The sequence below is a fragment of the Cladophialophora carrionii genome, assembly GCF_000365165.1.
Source record: "Cladophialophora carrionii CBS 160.54 unplaced genomic scaffold supercont1.3, whole genome shotgun sequence".
NCBI classification, from domain to species: domain Eukaryota; kingdom Fungi; phylum Ascomycota; class Eurotiomycetes; order Chaetothyriales; family Herpotrichiellaceae; genus Cladophialophora; species Cladophialophora carrionii.
Genome location: NW_008481828.1, coordinates 3,350,086 through 3,371,923, shown reverse-complemented (window position 1 = coordinate 3,371,923; position 21,838 = coordinate 3,350,086). Strand labels below are relative to the sequence as shown.

The 21,838-nt window shown below is 54.3% G+C and overlaps 4 protein-coding genes and 1 non-coding gene across 5 annotated transcripts; 2 read left to right on the top strand and 3 right to left on the bottom strand.

Moving 5' to 3' along the window:
- Window positions 1-4,362: 4,362 nt before the first annotated feature.
- G647_04628 (uncharacterized protein) lies at window positions 4,363-7,279 on the bottom strand (the record flags this gene model as incomplete). The annotated part of the gene is made up of 5 exons (XM_008728967.1): window positions 4,363-5,982; window positions 6,031-6,526; window positions 6,581-6,688; window positions 6,757-6,782; window positions 6,878-7,279. 5 exons carry the CDS (start codon window positions 7,277-7,279, stop codon window positions 4,363-4,365), a joined length of 2,652 nt encoding a protein of 883 aa, XP_008727189.1.
- Window positions 7,280-12,227: 4,948 nt separating this feature from the next.
- G647_04626 (uncharacterized protein) lies at window positions 12,228-16,561 on the bottom strand (the record flags this gene model as incomplete). The annotated part of the gene is made up of 3 exons (XM_008728966.1): window positions 12,228-12,404; window positions 12,979-16,249; window positions 16,326-16,561. The coding sequence occupies 3 exons, from the start codon at window positions 16,559-16,561 to the stop codon at window positions 12,228-12,230; spliced, it is 3,684 nt and encodes a 1,227-aa protein (XP_008727188.1).
- G647_04627 lies at window positions 12,706-12,821 on the bottom strand. Its single transcript, XR_573444.1, has one exon. It is a non-coding gene; the product is annotated as a 5S ribosomal RNA (ribosomal RNA).
- Window positions 16,562-16,857: 296 nt separating the features above from the next.
- Window positions 16,858-18,553, top strand: G647_04625 (uncharacterized protein; the record flags this gene model as incomplete). The annotated part of the gene is made up of 2 exons (XM_008728965.1): window positions 16,858-17,347; window positions 17,400-18,553. 2 exons carry the CDS (start codon window positions 16,858-16,860, stop codon window positions 18,551-18,553), a joined length of 1,644 nt encoding a protein of 547 aa, XP_008727187.1.
- A 983-nt stretch (window positions 18,554-19,536) lies between these two features.
- On the top strand, window positions 19,537-20,641 carry G647_04624 (uncharacterized protein; the record flags this gene model as incomplete). The annotated part of the gene is made up of 2 exons (XM_008728964.1): window positions 19,537-19,682; window positions 19,786-20,641. 2 exons carry the CDS (start codon window positions 19,537-19,539, stop codon window positions 20,639-20,641), a joined length of 1,002 nt encoding a protein of 333 aa, XP_008727186.1.
- Between the last annotated feature and the right edge of the window lie 1,197 nt (window positions 20,642-21,838).

The following is a 21,838-nucleotide window of genomic DNA, read 5'->3' as shown; positions in this document are numbered from 1 at the left end:
TGACACATCATGCGACTTTATGCATCATCCCGGCGCAGCGCTTCTTCGCCTTGGGCGCCAAGCTCCCTCTGTGCGAGGAAGACGAAGATCGAGACTGATGTCAGGGTGTCCAGGTGGTCAGGAAGTGTAATAATCGCGCTGGGTCGCATGCGCGAGGCTCCCGGAGAACTGGAATTGAAAATGTCTCGGAGAGGCAGCAATGTCTTCGGGTAGTTTCTTCGGATCTGGCGAAGAATCTTCTGTACGGCTGTCGTCAATAAGTTATGCGAAGAGGGAGGTCGCCATACGGGCGAACGCCCCGGGATGAGGACAGAACATCCCGGTTGCCATTGGATGTCCAGGACTTGGGAGGATAGTCACTCAGCTAGGCGAGCACACCAAGAACTGCATAACTGCTGACTCACTGCATACAGTACTGTCCGTGTTTGCTGCTTTGGGAAACCGCGGCAGGAATTCGAAACTGTGCCTCTTCTGCGCAGCCGGTCTCCGCTCCGAACACAGTCACGATCTCGAGATCCGTTCCGGTGGGAGGGTGCAGCACTGCGCCACGGATGTCCATCTCATTGATTCGTAAGTGTGTCGAATCGCCTCCAGAGATGGCGATCGCAAAGAACAAAGATCGTCTGATGCCCAGCTCTGGGTCATTCAACACTGACACAGCCAACTAACTCTCCTGCTTCACCAAGCTTCCCTGAACCAGAAAGGATGACTTCATACCATGTGGAGTGGACGAGGCTGACGGCATCCGAGTACAGTCGCCTGGTTGATACTCTCTCCGCTTGGTACGCCCTCAGACCCAGGTGATGTGTGGACCTTGCACCCTCTGTGTCCTGACTAGCTATACCTGTCTGCACACATCTCATGTGTCATGAAGCCACTTTGGCCCTTCCACAAGTCTCCCGGAACAGTGTCGGCATTGGTGCTTTCGGCTGGCGAGTCAGGGCGTTTGTATCCTCCTGTTCCACCAAGTCGAGTTTGGAGCACGCGCGGCTGAGGAGGTCTGTGCACCGAGGCGACGGCTCTGGTAGACGCTACTATGGCCACAGGCTCATAAGGCACTGGTAGATCCGAATCAGGATGCACCTGCCTCCGTCCTAATTGCGTGATTGTGAGAGTTGATAGGCGAGATAGCTGACATGGCGACCGGGGCAGCAGAGTAAGCAGACAGTCAGGACGCGAGGACGTATCTCGAAGCAGCAACCGCAGCACGAAGCGTCAATGATGATTCAGATGCAAGGCCATCCGAAATATCCTCTGCGTCGCGAATTCGCGGATTGGCGCTGGAAGATCGAAATGGAAGTGGTGCAGGGCTGTTTGCGTCCTGTGTGCGGTTATATGAAAATCCTTCACCTCGACCACCTTCACCACCCAAGTCACCCGAGCAAGCAAGGACACAGACATATATTTGACCAACAGGATTTTGTCTCAAATCAGTCCCCGTGTCTATCCCCTGTTCTGCAGGTGTCGCCAAAATCAACAAACTTGCAGGGCGTAAGGGTGATTCACCAGGCATAGGGCTGCTTCTCTTGGTTGCTATGATTGCATGTTAGCCACCAGACTCAGTACGACAATCTGCCGCATACCTGACACACCGATGTGTGAAGTGTATTGGGGGTTTCAGATCGAGTCCCTGTCGATGACAACCCCCAGCGGAGGGCGAAGGGCAGGAGAGTACCAGACGAGATCGGCCGGAAAAGTCCCTTCACAAAAGGAGTTTCCCTCGACTGAACCTCAATTACCGCCGAGTAATTGGGCTTCAGTTAGAGTTTTTGTCTCTTCATATATAGGGTGGATGGTGAGTGAATGTGGTGGCAGATGCCGCCAAGTGTGGCTAGCCGGAGGAAGTGAACAGATAGACACAGGCCAGGGCGCTTCCGGCACCGTTGTCAGTATGTTCTGCATGTCTGTCGAGTATCAAGCTCAGCTTCGAGTGTGCCGACGATGGCGAGCCGCACAGCAGGAATAGCAACAATCGATTCGCAGCGATGTCTTGGTCCTCGTCAAATGTTCACCTGCTACATCCGATGGTGGAAAGATTGATACAGCCCAAGCCGATCGAGCTCGAAACCAGACGGATGCTCTGGCATCCGCTTTGCAGCACATCTTCCTCCGGGAGACTGAACAAGGTCCGTACCATATAAGCGCGGATATTCGCTGGAGGATCGTCGCCAGTGCTCAAGTCTCCAGCTGTGTGTATGAGAGAACGAATCCTTCCCACAGCTATATCGTCAGGGTAAGGCAAGCCAATGCGGTCGCATCTCAAGTAGCCCTTCCTTGCTTGTCGTCTCTTACCGCACGCGTCCTCCCCCGTGGGCTCGAGCACAAGCGACGGCCCTTCGAAACAGGACGGCCTGCCCGCTGACCATGAACTATCGTGGCACGGGACGGCGTGAATCCGCACAGTTGGGACCTCCAGATGTGTGCAACGCGGGTGGTCTCTACCGCAAGCGCCAACAAAGGCCGCCTGTTGAGGAGTTGGCTCGGTCGGAATTAGAGTCGAGAGTCCGAAGCATAGAATAGAGATACGAGTGCATTTCACGACACTCACGAAAGCTGCATCTTTGGGAAACCCACCTACCTCTCAGCTTGGGAACTCTCGATCGTGATTCCGAGTCTACAGACCGAGAGGGTGCATGATTTGGATTCAAATCTAGGAGCCATGTAATCCTCGTATCCAACGACCGCCCGCGGCACGACTTTGGATCCGACACCCCGTAGCATAATTGAACCCAGTGGATTTGCGCAAAAGGCCCGAACCGCGCGTGCTGCGATGTGTTCTTCTCCCGCGGGCAGTTCTGGCAGCTCAGGGCTCCGGCGGGTCTTCGAGGCTGCAAGTGAGATGGTCACGGCCATGTGCCTCTACTCACCTATAGGTGATCTTTTATATCCCAACATTTCAGGTTCCGAACCCTACAGCACCTACTGTAGAACCTCGAGGTCAGACTGCTCAGAGGCTCGGGGTGGTCGGTGGTCGGTCGTCGGTGGTCGGATCGTGTGGTTCGTATTTGATCGATCACAACTTGGGCGCTCGGGGATCATTCTTTCGCCCGCTGAACGAGCAGCTTGCGTCTTGGCTCTTGTCTGCAATCCGGTACGTGGCAGTTACTTTTACAGAGCAAGTCAAGTGGCAGGCTTTCAATTTGCGTAGTCCCTTCACAGCCCCTGCTTCTATAGTACGAGTACTCCGTACTGCGTACCTACTACTATTAATGTACAGTCTGTATGCGCGTCAGTACATGACACCATACTCGTACAGGCAGTCAGACTGACCACTACCCAGGTAACTTTGCCAGAAAGACATAGTTAGTTTTGGTTCGTGTTTCTTGTAGAGACATTGCATCGAGGCACGCACGCACGCACGCATACCCCCGTCTCTACTTGGTACATATGCAAGGTGAGCTTCTACGAGAGACGGTCGGCGCACCTCACTGGTATCTTCCTCAATAAAGCAGCGCACGCACGCACGCACGCACATCTCAAGCAGCTTCGCGTGTTTCCGTAATTGAGGCGATGCAGGCAACGCAGGTCCATAAGGGTTCGTCTGTTCAGTCCATCGTGGCTGAGACGAGGTTCGGCGGACGGAGCGTGTGCAAGTCCATGCCAAATTTAGTAGCAGCCAGCTTGCGCCCCGTTGGCTGGCACGGCTGGCAAGTTTGCCATCTTGCGTCTCCCCCACAATCACCCCGGTACCTCGTACGAGGTACTCGTCCGGATACAGAGGTGCACCCATGCTCAGTCAGGCAGTCATGCCGTCATTCAAATCAGCCTGTTCGTTTGTCGCTGTACTTAGTAAACGAAGCCCTGGTCCTTGCATTGACGGTGATCGCCAAGTTCAAGGCGACAGCGAGGAAAAAGACGCCGTCCCCATTGTCCTTTCTCGTCAAATTCGGACGAGGAAACTGAGAGGCTACTGTTGCCTAGTTCGAAGATTCGAGATTGAAAGGAAGATGACGATGAGAAGCATGACGCGGGACACATCGTCGAGCGTGACCTGCAGATCCCTTCTCGAAAATTATATGCAATCCTTGTCGAAGTGACAAATCTCTTCGCTCACTGATCTCCGTACTGTACGAGTAATATGCCTTTGCACGCTATGCTGTTGTGGTCGTGCGCCTCCCCTGCCAAATTGTAGGCTACTCCCCAATCCAGGTACGCCATGCAAAACGTGGACAGACTGTGCCATAATGCGTGAATGCTACCGTGACGCCGGCCGGGTGTGTGATTCGACGGCCCTTCCCTGCAAAATGCTCAACGCCCCCAGTGGTATCGTATCAATCAAAATAAACATCATCGTAAACCTCGTATCATCGTAACCACCTCATAGTACAAAGCCCAAAGCACCAAGGGGAGTGAGACCCCATGCTAGAAATGTGACAGGCGACTGCGTCCTTCCACGAGTCGGTACAAGACCCTCTCTGCCTCGTTCATGAGTCCTCCTAGGAAGAATGCAATCTTGTTGAGCCGGATGATCTCGAGCAGCCCGTGTGTCCGTCCAAAGGTCGCGGGGCTCAGGTGTAGTAAGTCATCAACTGTTTTGACGTTCGTGTTTTGCAAATACTCGCGCATGTTGTACAAGGCATCGCCGTGGTCGAGCAAGGCCGGATGGACTGACGACAGACTGGAACTTCGTGACGGGTTCGACATCGGCTCGCTGACAGTGGAAGAGTGTCCACTGTTGTCGGATGCCGTGCGGGCAGTGAAGCCGTAAGCCCAACAGACCAGTGCGGCCAAGTACAACGCCCACCCTTCATGAAGCATGTGGGTGTCATGAAATGAAACAGACAATTCCGTGTTCGTCGAGCCGGAATATGAAAACTTGGTCCGGAGGCGGATCAATTGAGTCGCGTGCCAGAGTGCCGCCCGACTCTCGCGGTTCGAGTCAACCCAGGCTCTCAAACTGCGCTTTGCGTCCTGGAATTCCGCCTCGTTCTCAAGCTTCTTGCCCATGATCCAGGATTCGCCGCTCACAACAAGAAGTTGCCGGATGGGGGTATTCTTAGCCATGTCCCTAGCGTGGCGGTTGAAGATGAGCCGTGCTGCGGCTGTCCCAGACTGGTCGTTTCGGGGCAAGAGTTGGTCCAGGGTTATGCTCGGGTTGTTGGCCAGGCTGACCTGGATCTGAAAGTAGTCCAGCCGCGCTGAAGAGGCTTTCTCTTTCTGCGACGAGCGACTCTTCGTGGGGCCTTTCGCATCCGACTCGCCGGCCATTTCGACCCAGTCTTCGATTGGGCTGGTTTCCCAAAGCTCCTCGGCGCATGGAAGGGAAATGTTTAATCGAAGGCCTCCCGGTCCAACCCGTCTAGGTCGCTCGTGGTGAATGATCGTCGCCGGTTGTTCGAACAAAGTGACTTGTTGGAGGTCGAGAACGTTTGACGCTTGTAGAATGCGTCTGCGGGTCTCGTGCTCCAGCCAGAACTTGTGCGCTCTGTGGATGTCGTCTGGCGAGGGGTCCTTGGGGAGAGTCCGGAAGACTGCCAAAGGATCCGTGGCAAGAGTCCGCCGGGCTTGATCGAGACTGGCGAAAAGGGATCGAAATCTTGCTGACATCTCAACTTCGACTCTCCGGGCACAATACTTGCTCAGAATCTCGAGCAGGAACACACACTGCAAGTCGGCCAATCGCGACCGAGAAGTGATGTTGTCTCTCCTCCTCAGAAGCTTGGTGGCAATCTCCAACAGAGTCAGAGAGTACATCTTCGCATCCGGTCGTGAGTCGTATTGTGAGCCGATCGCCACCATGGCACTAGCCAAGAGCGGGCTCGGTTTTGTGGGCAAGAAGGACGGTCGGTGCACGATGGGGAAGGAAGGATGAAAGTATTGCCAGTAGTGTTCCAGACAATCCCATCTTATAGTGTCGGAAAAACCGGCTGAGGGATCTCCTGGCTGAAGTCCAGTTGCAGTTGATAGTTCTCGTCGTATGACAGACCATTCGATTCCATCCAGGTCGGAGAGGGGTATTGGTAGGGTAGAGTCTGCAGGAGACTGATCAGCTTCAGTATACGCACCAAACCGATGACGAGGGGAACATACGGGAAGATAGGATCCGTCATCGAGCATAGTTGAAGGGAAATTGCTGGGAGGACCAGAGGAGGGAGCCCAGGGATTTGGCATGTTTCCGCTGATCAGGGGAGAGGCTCCATTAGGGTCGAAAGCAGCAACAGAAGACGAAGAGGAAATGCTCTGACGATGAGGGTATCGGCCATAGTACTCTGAGACGGGGGATTGGCTGCTCTCGGGAGTGTAGAACATAGAATCATCTGAAGACGTGAAACCGGGTACAAAGTGCATGGGCTGGCGTGTAAATCCGTTGAACGCGGGCGTTCCCAGGCCGTAACGATAGTCTTGTTGCGGATGAACGAGTGAACCGATGGAAAGACCACCAGAAGATGATCTGGGAGCACTTCGATCGCCTTGCGGGCTACTCATGGCAGGAGCGGGCATCACAGAGGATGCTTCTGAAGTGACAGCTATCTGCGCCATTGGGTTCAGGTGTCCAGAGGCACTTTCGACTGCGCTCTCGAGATCACTGCGTAAGATGTCAGAAGCTGAGTCGGGCCAGAGGATGGGGTGGTCTACTCACTGTCTCTCCTGATGGCGTTGGAGGAGATCCATCCGGTGGAATGCCTTGCGACATCCAGGGCGGGTGCAGGGAAACAATGCTTCGGGGTTATGATTGAGCTCATGTCTCCTGTTGCTGGTCAGACGATATGTTCGTGAAAACCATGCGGGTACGAGCGGTCCGGTAGCCAGACTTACCTTCTGTGCTCTGCCCGAGTGAAGACCTAATTATCAATCAGCCAGGCGTTCCCTTTGGGGTCGAGTCCAACGGTTGGGGCCTGAACTTTGGGGACGCTGGATGCCGCTGGGCCAGACTTACCTTGCCACAGCCGGGAAATTCGCACGCATGAACGCGCTTGCCCTTCTTCGCCTTGCTGATACGGCCGGTGGGCGTGCACGACGGCGCGGCGTCGAGAGAAATAGATGACGTCCGCATGGTGGAAGAGCTTTCGCGGCGAGAGGAGGATCCTGGGACAACTCCTTCGACCGGTGAGTGAGGCGAGTCTGATACTACCGGTGATCGGCTTGAGGCAAAGGTATCCTGGGTGGGCGACTGAACGGAAGATAAGGGTTGTGGGCTATCTCTTTGGCGGCGGCGGCGATCCTTGGCTGCTGGATCTGAAAGGAATGTGGTTGTTGCCTGCTGTTGAGGAAGGATTGACTCGGTGGATTCGGCGACGCCAGAGTGTCGAGGAAGTTGGGTGCGCTTTTTTGGGGCCATGATGAAGGAAGGGTATTGTATAGAAGATATAACTGTATACGAGGTGACCAAGAGGCCTGCGCCAAACGTTTCACGGTGGAGTCGTCGATAATGCTTGGAAGCCTCCGCCCCCTTCTGAGCCTCAAGGAAAGATTAAGCTTGTTTGAGGAATGGAGACGGGTGCGTGGGTTTCTGGAGGGAGGGTAGGTGTGATGAGGGAAATGACGACTTGGTGGTGGAAAGAGGGAGAGAGGCTAGGAGGATTAGACACTGCTCAGGGCCTATCGCCAGGGCTGAGTTGTGTATGGGCGGCCGGAGGCACGTGGTGGGGCCGGACAGGCACAGAGAGGTGTAGGCGGACTGGATAGGCCAGATGTTATTCTTGTCCATAAGACTGGAGACAGGCGAACAGAGCAGACGACGGCGTGCGGTGGTGCTAGGCAGGCCAGTATGGAGATGGTCGGGGACGCAGGAGCCAGGGTGAAATTAGTGACCATAACTTCTCTAGCAGGCGGGTGTAAGAGACGCGAGCGAGGTATAGAGCCTCACGGACCAATGGGGACCGCGACGGCGGAGCGGCTGTGTACCGAGCATGAGGCTTTTGGGCCAAGCGTGGCCGGTCCGACTCAAAATATAGAGTGCGTCTGATCAAGGGACGCATGCGCAGCGATTGGAAGGGAGGAGAAGCAGCCGCGGATTGTGCTGACAAGGATGGAAAGCTATCGAGGGAGCGCACCGTAACTGGCACTGTCGAGGACGGAAGGTGGAGCGTCGGTGCCATTTTCCACGCGGTCGCAGGAGAGAAGACAATGGGAACTTTTGGAGGGAGACCGAGTGTGTGGATCGGACAACGGCAACGGTGCCAGTAGCCAGGCCAACCCACCAATGGCAGCCTCCGCATCCCGTCATCCTTGGCATGGGCTGCTGCAAGTGGTGAGATGGCTGTCAGATGCTGGTGAGGTTCGAGTGAATGGTACCTGAGGCCAACTTGCGGAAGCCGCCTGTCATTGGCCGCCACGGTCGCCGTAATCCCTGAATAGCAGAAAACGCACGCTTAGCGGTTTCTATCGCGAGTGCGGCGCAGGCCGATCACACTAAGCCTGATGCCGTCACGGCTGCTTCTATCTAAAGAGTCCGATCATGCCATGTTAGGATAGGCGTCAAACACTGGCCAACCAGCAATTGGCCAAGCCTCCCCCTTCGCGGCCCTGCTAAACCTGTGCTAAAAGAAGCCCTAGCCTAGCTTAGAATGGCCGCACGCTGTTCAGACGAGTCTGCCTTACCTGAGCACTAAAGAGCGGCCAGAGAGTCACATTTTCAGGTGACGGTCCTGTTCATCAAGCTCACCCTCCCGTCATAATGCAAGAAGGCATCCCCGGTAAACACCGGTCGAGCTTTGTCCCGTGTGGACCCCAGACCTGCGACGATGATCATCTCCCTGCCTGGCATTTCGAGCTCGTCATTTGCGTGGTTCGTACTCGTCCTGGGTACGAGGAGCCCGAAGATCGCAAGCTCAATTCTCCGTGATCCGATCACCTAACCCAAGGTGGTACTGGATGCTACTCTTGGACGTCCACAAGCATGTCGCACTAGGGGAAAGCAAGGATGCCCATGTGTGGGTTAGACCACGCTCTTCCTTGCGTGTTCACAGAAGCCGTCACATCACGCACTTCTGAGTGGATGCTCCTGTGCGATGAATCTGTCATTGATAGATCATCCAGTAGATTCGGCCAAGGACGTCCCCGTACTCGTACACGTTGTGAACCATTATGCAATTTGCGACATCACTTCGTGCTGCGAGACAGCATTCGGGGAACGGATCCTCTGTCGAACGCTGCTGTACGAGGCTACCAGTGATAGACAAAGCCCGCGGATTGCACAGATGAACGATTGTGCGCTCGAGGGGGGATGCATAACCAGACCCCAGTCCATGCTCCTTGAATGCCATGTCCAGCTGAAGTGATCTACTGCAGGAACAAACAGCCGCGAGTTTCGCGATTTCGCCGATGTTGTAACTGCGTAACTGCGTAGCTGCGTAACGGCTCCCGCGCACTCGATGTTGTTGTCCTGTAACCATGCATCCCTCTCGTACTGATCTCCGGTCACCCAGGACCGTAGCTGCCGAGAGCGCTACGCAATTTGCGTGCAGATCACCGTTCGAGCTGGTGTGCTCCTTCTGACCACCCTCTGATCCTGCGCGGCGGCTTACCAGATCGGTGGCGGCCGCTAGGCTGATTATGTGCTGAGGGATTCGCGCACCAGCCACTGCTCGTTGTACTTTCGCAGTCGGCGCCACACTGGGACTAATCGCCGTCCGTCGGGCCGGTGGCTGGTGACTGGTGACTGTGGCAGTAGGTGAGGCCTGAGTGCGGCTGGAGCGCTGAGACGCAGGCTGCCGGCCATGGATTCTGATCCTTCCTCCAGCCTCTATCCTTGCTCTCAATTCTTTCCTCTTCAAAATCTGTTGACACCACTCCGTGGACAAACTGGCGACGGAGGCCGTCGCCGAACGATCATAACAGGAGAGCGAGAGGATCCACAGTGACTCCTTGGTTCATGGCCCAGGCATCAGTGTCGCAACCTTCGGCACTTCATCAACGCTCCCAAGTCGCGAGAAGAGAGCGCTGCTCTCACGGCATGCATGGCCATCAAGATCCCTAATCTGTCAAGACGGTTACTCTCATATGCCCCTTTCTCCTGCGTGCCGTGGAAAAAGTCTAGATTCTTCAGCACACTCCAATCACCGCGCCGCCAGCGACTTTTGAACAGCTTCCAAGTCGTGGACTCAGAGAGCCACGCCAACTCTATTGATCCCACCAATTCCGGAACCGGCACGGGCTGCCCATGTCTGCCATGGCCATCACGTGTTGTCCACTTCTATCGCCCGCCAGCGTTTCAGTACACGCCATCGTCCCCGCCTCGAAGACGGTTTCAGAAGTCTGAGCAAGAAACTCGTCGCGTCGCGATGCCCTTCCCGCTTTCCAACTTCCCACATCGTTTCCACATGTTGAGACGATCTGCAAGCCCCATGCTCCGAATACGAAGGGAACTGCGTGCCGTCCCTGCATGATGATCCGTCCAATTGACTGCTGCAACCCATTACTCGAAGGAGAACAGTCTCTGACATGGCATGCGCCCATATGCAATCCCCTGACCAGATGAAACTCCTCTCCTCGGCAGCCGTTATTGCACGAGCCCACGCTCCAGCGCCCCCGTTATGGTCCAGTTGGACCAGAAGAAAGCTCTCAAAGTTAATCCATGTGTTCCAGAAGATGAGCAGGCCAAGAGCTGTTCTTGCTTCTTTCAAACCCTGAGGGATCCCGGACGTGCAGCCGAATCCTGGTCCGTGTTGGATGTGTCGCTGCAGCCACAGACGGCACGGAGTAATTATCGGCAAGTACGGACGTAGTACTCTCTGGCCACTTTGGAAGTCACTAGATCCAGATGTGCCCGTGTAGCCTGCGACTGAGTGTCTATCATCCACGATTGACCGTAGCTTTCGTACACAAGAGGCTTGATACACGGCTGCTCGGTAAGCGGGTCCTTGTAAGAAACGGGGTATCTCATCCGCGTGGTCCTGCACAACATCAACAACCCACGTCCGTTCTACGTAAGCATCGAAAGCGCCCTCGACGAGTAGGGTTCGACTTTGAACGACGGTCAAGGCCTGAAGCCTCGATCTGGGACGCACTCCGCGGTTGCCCTGAGCCTAACCCCGATCGAGGCCTATCCCGAAGAGCGGAGAAACAGACACAAAAATGGACGTCGCCGAACGCAGATCTGACTCGATAACCTTATCAGAACTTCCTCGTCCGCGCACGGCTCGGTCCATTGTGGCAAATGGGTATGTTCTCCGTAGATAGCCACGCGGACAACGTGCCCGGGTTCTGTGTACGCCGATTCAGCGAATCCATGCCGTCGCTTGATACAAGCAAAGCAGCTTCCCATGTTGCGACGGGCTCGGGACAAGGGATAAAAGCAGGCATGACGCCCTGTTTTACGGATTTAGAAGCAAGCCACTTCCGCCAAATGCTCACATACATACCCTCTCGGTCGTCTAGCCATGCGCAGTACCATGCATGTGAGTGTTGAATGCCAGTCCCGCCCAGAAGGGAAAAATAACAACCGGCAGCCTCGTGCTTTGCTCGGAACATTGTGTGGAAATGGTATTCCCTCCGTACGGAGTACACATTAGGTTTTGCTAAGCAGAGCTCACACGGGTCATCGCGAATACAGTACAATCAACCTCACGCATCACCTACATACATATCTCGGCTGTTTACCCGTAAATGACATGGGTTCGTTTCCCGGAATGAGAGACCAAGGACAGCGAAGTCTTGCCGCCAAGCTTTGAATAACTTGGACCATCAAGTGTTTCCTCACCTCTGTCTCCTTGCCGACACCGGTTCCGTCTCTCGAGACGTTTTTACGGACCTTGAACAACTTACGAGTACGAGTACGGGACCAATGCACAGCCCACGACGGGAGACTTCGCAGAACAAGACGGAATATCATGCGCATATGCTGAACGTTGCATGCTGACAACTGCCTCGGATGCCCCTCTGCTACCGTCGCCGTCGTCGTCGTCGTCGTCGTCGTCGCCGCCGCCGCCACTCACCAAATGGGCTTGTTCCCCGGTCGAGCGAAGCCGTGAGTGCTGGGTGTTAATCCCTGCAGTGCAGGCCTGTCACGACGAATATCTGAGAATGCGAAGTGAGAGCCTCTGCCCTCGCCAGTCGGCAATGCCCTAGAGCCCTACGGGGCAAGAACAAGAAGGACGCAGATGATCAATCCCATCTTTTGTCTCGATATGTCCTTGAAACTTGGACACCACTGTCCCATCGCAGTTCAATCCGGAACTACTGTAGAAGCATGACAACAGCATAAGGCGGCAGCCGTAATCCGCAGCATCGTTTCGTAACATCGTGACCGTTCAAGAATCTCTGAAGATCGTCTTCCGCTTCCATCATCAAGCCTCTGTCCCAACCTCAACAACACGATACCCTTCCTGCACCCTCTTGGAAATCTCCTCATTCTTATGCTGCAGTAGAGACAATGCATATGCGGTATCGTCCCACTGTCGCTTGTTCACACACCGGTTAAGTCTTGCCGCGAGCTTCTCGGCCAAGTTTTTGGCGTGTTTATCCTGCGAGGACCTGTTAGTGTATCGAAGAGTGGGAGCAAATGGCGGGAGGTGAGGGACGTGATGTTTGTTGCCAACACCGCGTCGGCGAACATTGGAAAGACCAGACGGAAGCTGCACAAAGCTGCACTGGCAAGGAAGAGCCTAGACTACGAGCTTGGTGCCCCAGCTCTGCGCCCACAGCCCAAAAAGAGAGCACATAGCCCTCAGCCAGAACTCCCACGTAGGTCATCCTTGGCACTAATCGAACTGCCAAGAATTCCCGGATGGGCCACCCACCTTGGTACTAACTGACCGGCCAAAAAACAATCAACAGTCAGGATTCCCAAGTGGTCACCCACCTTAGTACTAACTGGCCGGCATAGAGCTTAAGTACCGCTGAGCAAACGGGAAGCGCTGTAGTCTCTATCCTATGGTCGATTGCGGGAAACAAAGTGGTGGCGAAATAGATGTAGAGAAAACATCGCATCTCCTCTGCAATGTGCCGCTTTGCACAACTTGTACCTACCTGCTTCCGTAGTGGTCTTCCCAAGTTGCCTGCGTGTGAGGTCAGCAGAGCGAGGTCCGAGTCACATACCTTTTCAATAAAGCCACACAAGAACTTGAGAATCCTCTTGACAGCCTCTTCCTCCATCACACCACCCTCGAGCGGTCCTTCTTGCGTGAGAACGCTAAACATGTCCACGAACTGATTGTACACAGCATTGTCTTTTGTTGCCAGCTCCGAGAAGAACATTCTTGCCAGATCGGCAATCTTCTTGTCCCCGTCTTCGAGACATTTGGCCATTTCGCCAAGTTGACCCTTCACCTTGACCTGCCCGGCGAGGATCAGGAACGTGAGGGTCATAAGACAAGTACGCTTGACTGATTCGTCTGCGTCGTTGAGGCGGCGGTACAGGAAGTCGGTGTTCTCATCGATGAGGTGGTTGAAGCACACAGCCATGTCGCCCAGTGCGATAACGGCGTTGGAGCGCACTATGGGGTCGGTGGACCGTTCGAGAATGGTGATCAGGAGCGGGAGGTTCTTTTCGCAGTACTCACCACTCACGCACATAAGCTTAGCAAGGCAAAGTGTGGCTTGAGCCTGGAGATTGCGGTCTTTGTATGCGGTATTGTTGGCACAGATTTCTGTTACCAGTGGTCCGAAGTTGGCGAGCAGTGAACTGGGGCCGTACAGCAGCTCGCGTTCGCGGATGTGGGCAATGGCTTCAGTGAAATCGTCTTCGGTCGTACCCCCGATCAGGTCCAACTCGTCTTTCTCGTCTTCGTTTTGCTTCTCTGCAAGCACTTCTTCCGCGGCAGTCTTTTTCCGTCTGGCAGGAGTGGGACCTGACGGTTTCTCCGGAGAGGGATTTGAGAGCGGCTTGTCTTTTTCCTGTTGTTGTTTCCGTCGCTTGAAATCAAGTTCGCACAGCTCGAGATGCACGATTTGCTTGACAGCGATATGGCCAACAGCAAACAGCAGTTGTGAAAGTGCGAGCGAGGGCTTCTCCTCCTTCGCATGTGCGGGTTCTGGCTCTTGTGCCTCATTTTCTGGGTTGGCAACGTCCTCTTCTCCATCAATGTCCATCGCATCGGGTTCGGGAGATGGTGTCCTCGACATGGATTTCAGGTCTTTTGTCTGCTGAAAAACGAGTCGAGTCTTCTGCCTGAGTACTTCCGAGCACAAGACGTCTGGATGGTCTGACAGGACGTAGATTGCACTGATGGCTTGTTCTGCCATGCCATACCAGTCTTTGCTGGACGAAGTTGTGAGAAGTATGGATGCGAGCATGCGCAACACTTCATGGTTGTTGGACATTTTTGCCAGACCCCCAAAAGTTTTCTCTTGAGCCTTCTTCGCAGTTGGAATCATGCGTCGAAGAGCGACGCAAGTGAATTTGGCGAGCACAAGATCTGTCCGGCCCAGCAGTCCTAGACCAACTCGGAGCATCGTGTCGATCTCCTTCATGACGACTTCCGGGCTTGCCAAAGCAATCATACCCAGCACAATGATCGCTCCTCTTCTCTGCGCCTTGGAGATTTCCTTGTTGACGCCATATACCTGCCACAGCTTGGAAACCACCATGTCGGAGATGTGGCCCGCCTTGAACATTGTGCTCAGCAGTTGTTCAAGCGACGTTAATTCCGCAGGCGTAGCCCCAAACGTCAGGCTGATCATATTCCTTGCGATGAAGTTGGCGGCATCGTTGGCAGTGAAAGTCTCAGGAGCATCAAAGAAGAGATTCTTGTAGTTGTCGATAAGATGAGTTTGGACTCCTTTCCCTTCGTCACTGTTTCCTTTGGTCCAAATCAATCGCAGCATGCGTCGGATACCTTTTCGAGCTGTTTCGACCTTGAATGCATCGATAGTGACAAAGAAGTCCATCACGTCGATTACTTCCGTTTTGTTGGGTGATGACAATAGCTGAACTGCAATCTCTGAAGCTTCATGGATGATGTCGATAAATCTGAGTGCTTCAAGGTAATATTTCCGAGTCAACTGGAGTTTGCCGATGGCCTCAGATGTCACAGCATCCTGCTCGGCCTTCTTGAGCGCAGCGATCTGTTCTTCTTCAGTAATCTCCTTTGGCTCGACTTCAGCTTGGGTAGCGTCGTCAAGAAGTTCTTGGTCGACCTGCTCTTCGCCGGCGGCTGTTCGTGCCAGCCCAGGCGAGTCTGGTGGCGGTTTCAAAGCGTCCAGCTCTCGTTCGACTACTTCGAGTCTTTCCGTCCAATCGTTATGTGACAATTGTCCACCATGCATCAAGCTGAAGGGATGAGAGGACACCAGTTTCTTTAGCAACTTGATCGCATTGCGCCGAACATTGCTGCTTTTGTCTTGCAGGCTTTGCATAGCAAGTTCGGCGGCATTTTGTCTCCTCTTAGGAAACTTCTGCTCCAAGTCGCATATCTTGGTCAGCACCTGCATCGTCCGGACTCTGCAGAATGGTGCGGTGTCGAGAAAACGCTGTTCGAGAGTGTCGAAGAACGCATTGATCTGAATCTTGGTGGTCTCGCTCTTCTCCTCTTGCTTGCTCAAGTCCGCCAGCAGGTTACCGCAGACTTCGATAACCGCACATCGCAGGACGTGTGACTCGCTGTCCAGGAACTTGGCCAGAAGACCCATCTCTTTGATGACCAGTCTTGGCTCCAGCTCTGAAAGTTTGACGATGAATGCCGACACTGACTTCGGACCTTTGGTGTCATTCTGACTGAACTCCTTTGCGGCCAGCTCTCTGAGAATCTCGGCTGATAGGTGAGGGTAATCGTATTGTTCTGACAAGATGTGGAGGAACTCGGCCATGGGTTCCGAAAGGTGCTCGAAATAGGTAAGGTTCTGGACAATGGATGTTTGTGCCCCCAATGCATGACCGTGATGCTTCACCGCGACACAGAGAACCTTGAAGCAGAACATCCGGACTGCCGTGATTTTGACCCTGGCCTCGCTTTCCATGATCAGGTACACAGACCTCGTGAACAGGTTGATGAAGGTATCGCGATCGGAGGTAGTCTGAAAGACGCGATTCAACTTCAGCTTCATCACCCGGCACATGACGTCCATGGCGCCCTGTATCTGATTGGAAGAATCCCATTTTTCGTCTTTGGAAGTCGACTTTGACTTTGCTCCCTTGCCGCCTCTTCTTGTCGCAGCCGTCGTGGACTTTTCCAGCGCTTTCGCCTCGACGGCCGATATCGACCATTGGAGGAGGAAGCCGTACATTTCCAGCAAGCGCTTGTGCTGGTGCAGGGTCTCCTGCTCGTCGTTCTCGATGTCATGATTCGCGACATCCGCTGCGGTCGACAAGCCCGACACAGTGAGGTGTAGGATCTTGCTCAGTGACTGGGGCGATAGGACTGGAGACTGTCTGGAGACATAACATAGTATCAGCACGAGATCCACGAGGATGACGAATGTCGCGGGACATAGGGATAGGCACGCACTTTAACAGATACTGTAAGGTATCAAATGCCGAACTTCTCGACAGCCCTTCGGGGTTCTCTGTAATCACATCTATCACGGGTTCCAGCACACTGTCCACCAGGGCTGGTGTGAGGCTCTCGGGGTCATTTTCGCAGTCAAGCAGATCCGACGCTGCTTCGGGGGTTGGGATCGTGGTCGCGTCACTGAGATAGAGCTTGAGCGATTCATTAATGTCGAAATCCACCTGGTCGTCCATGCTTGGGACTGTCGATGTTGTCGCTGCGGAGTATCGCTGGTCAAGGTGAATGCATATGGGATTGTGTTGATCGAGTTCGGTAGAAATCAAAGGCAATTTTCGCCACCTTCACTGGAGACTTTGTTGTTGCACGGCGACCTCCCAAACCCATCAGCGCCGCTTTTCAATTGCGTCGGAACCAAAAGTCGAGGCTTGACCAACCTGCCTGCGGCCAGTTTGCCTGCGTGTGTTGTTGACGAATTTCCCAATGCGTGTTGGCGGAATGCCCCACTCATAAACACAAAGCGAGCAGCGCCATGAAATTACGACAGGGCGCCAGAGGCGTTCTTAAGAGCCTCCGCCCAAAACAGCCCAATTCTATGCGAGCAAAGGTTCCCAGGACCTCAGATGCACGTTACAATGTCGTGTTGACTGACCCTCGAGGAGGAGACACCACCGACGAAGAAGACGAAACGCGTCATCCGGAGAAGGCACGGCGGCCCGCAGCAGGGAAGGACCGAGAGAGACACAACAATAGCAACATGGCCCAGACTGCGATTGCCATCCATGAGGACCCTCAATACGACCTATCGACCGATCAAGCTGAGACAGACATGGCTCAGCCCGACTACTCTGAAGAGGGCGATTCCCAGGGCGAAGGTGTGGGTGACGGGGAGTCCCTGTCGGAATCCTCCGATGAAAGCGAAGATGAGGTTGACGAGAGTGTCGTCGAGGACATGCGCCGGTTGGAGGAAAGCTTCAAGGGGATCTCTCAGAAATACAGGCTGATCAACCGCATTGGTGAAGGTAGATGGCGGACTCATCCTCGTCTTCGCGTCGTTGCTGACCGATAATTCAGGTACATTTTCGACTGTGTACAAAGCCGAGCAACTCATTCCCCCAGACGAGCTAGACCAGGAGAATGACGAGCCTATGGAAGAATCCGAGGCAGAGATGCCCTCTGCGAAGAGGCGGAGGACCCGGCGCAAACCTCAGATTGTGGCATTGAAGAAAATATACGTGACGTCCTCGCCCCATCGCATCATGAACGAGTTGGAACTACTGCACGAGCTCCGGCACTCACCCTACATATGCCCACTCTTGACAGCCTTCCGTCACTTGGATCAGGTGGTCGCCGTGCTGCCATACTTCCGACACTTGGATTTCCGCCTCTACTACCGAGACTTTCTCATCAACGACATGCGACACTACTTCCGCTGTCTTCTCCATGGCCTCAGACACGTCCATCAGGCCGGCATCCTCCACCGCGACATCAAGCCCACCAACTTTCTCTACGACCATTCTCGCAGGTCGGGTGTACTCGTCGACTTTGGCCTGGCCGAGCGCCAGGGCACTGACTGGCAACCCTGTCTCTGTCAAGAGTCGAGTCACAGAAGGAGAGAGAGGTTCATGAATTCCTATGCTGTCCAACTTTTGCAGTCTACCCAAGACCTGCAGTCGCAAAGCTACCCTAAGAACGATAGCCGACCATCACGGAGAGCCAACAGAGCAGGAACTCGTGGCTTCCGGGCACCAGAAGTTTTGTTCAAATGCACCTCCCAGACTACAAAAATCGATATTTGGTCTGCTGGCGTGATCCTCCTTACGCTCCTGGCACGACGCTTCCCATTTTTCAACAGTGCTGACGATGTCGACGCTATGGTAGAGATGGCGTCTATTTTTGGAAGAAAGAAAATGCAAGGCGTTGCGGGAATGCATGGCCAAGTCTTCGAGACAAACATAGAGACAATCGGCGAGCGTGGCTTTAGCTTCGAGAAGATCATTCTCTGGGCTAGTTGCCGAGAAAGAACATCCGACACTCTCCGGATGGGCGAAGAACAGGCTGTCGAGTTCCTCCATGGTCTTCTCGAGCTCGATCCGCACAAGCGCTGGAGTGCGAAGGAGGCGTTACATCATCCGTTCTTCACGGAACCAATCGAAGACGAAGACGAGCGGGAGGAGAGAGAAGCCCATGAGGCCCTAGAAGAGGAGGAGAGGCGGCGGCGCCGCTGAATTGTGCATATGCACCGGGTCAGCTCTGGAGTCGGCGGGTTGGTGGGTTTGAAGATGCATTCTGAGCAAGGAGTTGGTGAGAGATCTGTATTACTAGCATCTTATACCCCTAAGGCACTGTGATATTGCTCTGCTTACTGATTGAGGAGTTGAGTCACCCATGATATGGTACACCCGATGTCTTTTTTCAAGCACAGAGAAGGACATGATAACTGTCTAGAGTACAGACACACAAGATCAATCTACTACTGTTGTACAGAATACCTTGAGGCGATCGCTGGCGCTCGGGATACATTGACTAGGACTCGCTCCGTCCATTGAGAGTTCGCAAAGATCTTGCCTTCGCGCACCCGTTCCACATGTATCTTGCATACTTCATCTTGCCACCCATGGATCTGTCTCCCGAGCTTGTTCGGGAGGTCACTAGAGCCTGCGTCAATGGTACAGGCACGGCACAAGAGGAAACATCACTCATGAATTCCTCGTCCACCTTGGAGCTTAAGGGGAGGTGTTATGGCGCACTCGCTTGTCAACCGCGCTCGTCGTAGAACCTTTCGAGTGGGCGGCGAGACGTGATGGTTGTGCTGTACGTGCCAGCTGCGCGGCCGAGGCCCGGGCATGGTGACGAGGTGGCTTACTGTAAGAGGTTTAACTGAAGGGCAAATCAGCGCTGCTTGAGACCACCAACATGATATGCGACGTTGCAGAGCGATGGTACCAAATAATGTTTCTCGACAATAACAAGTGTACTAATATCTAATTAACTCTGTACGTTCGAACTCCCTCGAGGGCAGTCACAGCAAATGCCCATGAAAGGGCGCGTTCAATCCACAGCTTCTGTTATCCATCAAGTGACTCAGCAGGTCAAGCACCAGAGATACCATTCTGCAATCTTGCATATCCGCTTAAAGTCAGCCTTGACAGAGAAACATTCTCTATCGAGCAGCCTGACCTCCAAAAGGCTAAGAGCCTCAATGGCATCGATGTCTGCACCAATATCGGCATCGCCCTCAGAGAAAGCCACAAGACGAAAACCGAAGCGCTTCGCTCCTCTGAACCCCGACATCAAGCACGGTCGTGACCTCCCCAGATTGAAGGGGATTATATTCGACGTCGACGGCACATTATGGTAAGTCCTTTTGCCAGCCTCAGCGAGGGCAGAAAAGCAAATGCATATTACGATGGTCCCCAAGAGAGTCTATTAGTTAATCCCTATGCGTCCAACCACCCAGCCTCCCGCAAAATTACATGTTCAAAGAAATGCGCCAAGCACTGGGTATCCCACGATCAGTTGATATCCTTGAACACATCCGTTCTTTGTCCAACGAACCCGACGGTATCCCCCCCTCGAGCACTGACTCAGCCGACCCGAAAGGGACACCTCAGTCCTCGACGGACACGTCTCAGCCACCTTCTGCGGACCTGCTTTCGCCATCCCTCCCCGACCCTACAACCGACACATCCTTAGATGAAGGTACTGCGCCCTCGCAGGCGTCACAGCCATCCAGTCCGCAGTCCCGCGCCGTGGCGACAATCCAATCCATCGAACGCAGAGCAATGACTTCGCAACGGCCTCAACCAGGTCTCCAATCGCTAATGTCATACCTCCAGCGGCGAAACGTGCGGAAGGGACTTTGTACACGCAATTTCCCGGCCCCCGTCCATCACTTGCTGGACAGTTTCCTGCAGGGCGAGGAATTCGGGACGTTTGAACCGATCATCACGCGGGACAGCGAGGGCGTCGCTCCCAAGCCGAGTCCCGACGGATTGTGGCGGATTGCGGAACACTGGGGCCTACATACAGGAGACGAGGGTGGACTGGTCGAGTACATCAAGGTCAACGGCGAGGGCGGAGAAGGGGAGTTAGACCCGTTGGAATTCGCGAAACGGTATCTGGGCAGCGGATTGATCATGGGGGGCGACAGTATTGACGACATGGCTGCTGGGTATAGAGCTGGTGCCGCCACGGTGTTGCTTGTCAACGACGAGAATCAGGACTTGGCGAGGCATGAGTACACAGGGAGGACTGTGCAGCGGTTGGACGAGCTAATTGGTATCCTTGAGAACGGGTTCTCAGAGGATGCTTGACAGGATACGTACCACATCCTCTTGCACTGCATTTGGTGCGTGCCGGTATCCTCGGAACGGCCAGCCTGGCGGGAGGGATTGAACTACTTATCTCGGCAGGGAGGTGCTTTGATATACCGGCCGTTGCGACTCAATGCTGAATCGATGCATGATGGCGAGTTGTGGTCTTCCTGACTGCGCAGTGAAGATGGAAACCTTGACGTTTGCGTGTGGAAGCAGCTACCTCTGACGAGGCCCTGTAAACTCGTCGTTTTTTCAAGTACTCGAGAGAGAACCTGGCCGTCGCCGCAGCAGCTTGATCATATGTCTCACTCGCAGAGCCTCAATCCGTGACGCGCGCCGACTCCGCTCGCCTCAACAATGATGGGCATAGAAATAGGACACATAGCACCCACGGCGTGATGGAGTAACGTTAGAGACCCAGGGACACGCCTGACGCAAGCACCAATCCGCGCACGTGGCCATGAGCCCTCGGTGTTGGTTTGTGGTGGAAGCGATAAAGTACAGCATCAAGGGTGCCCGTCGCGCAGCACTTGTCCTACGATCTTTTACCCCGTACCGTGTTGTGCATGAAGATTGGGTAACGGACCAACTCTTGAAAGCGATTTGCAGAGTCCAAGATGATGTGTTGGCACGCTGATACGGCGGCATTCGCACACGGGGTGTGTGGGCGACGAATGAAAACCTGAGGCGAAACAGTCGCTGCAAGCCTGAAACTGTTTGTCACAAGCCGTCACCCGTGCAACCAAAGGATCTTCCCAGCGCGGAGCCTCTACTGGGTAAGAACACTGACACGAGCTGAGCCGTTGGTGGCAGCCCCCGAGGACGGATGACGGAAGGCGGATGGCGGATGGCGGCAAAGGCCCGCCCAAAGTTTAGCGGGAGACCATTTGTCCAGCCAACCGCATTTTCGGATGCGTGGGAGGCTGCTCTACTGGCAGGTATATCTCGATCTCGCCGTGTTTGAACCCTCCACGTTGGCCCAAACCATGAGGCGGTCAACGAGTGACGTGACGGATAGCACACAACGGGAGAAGAAGGCCGGTAGAGCGAGAATCACAGCATTTCCAGGTGACTTTGCCTGCATGCAGATACTGTACCAGCCACGGCCAATGGGTGTCGAAGGATAGCCACGAGCAGGGGGAGCAGCAACCTGTACCAGTAATACAGTAGTTGCCCACAACATGGGGGCAAACC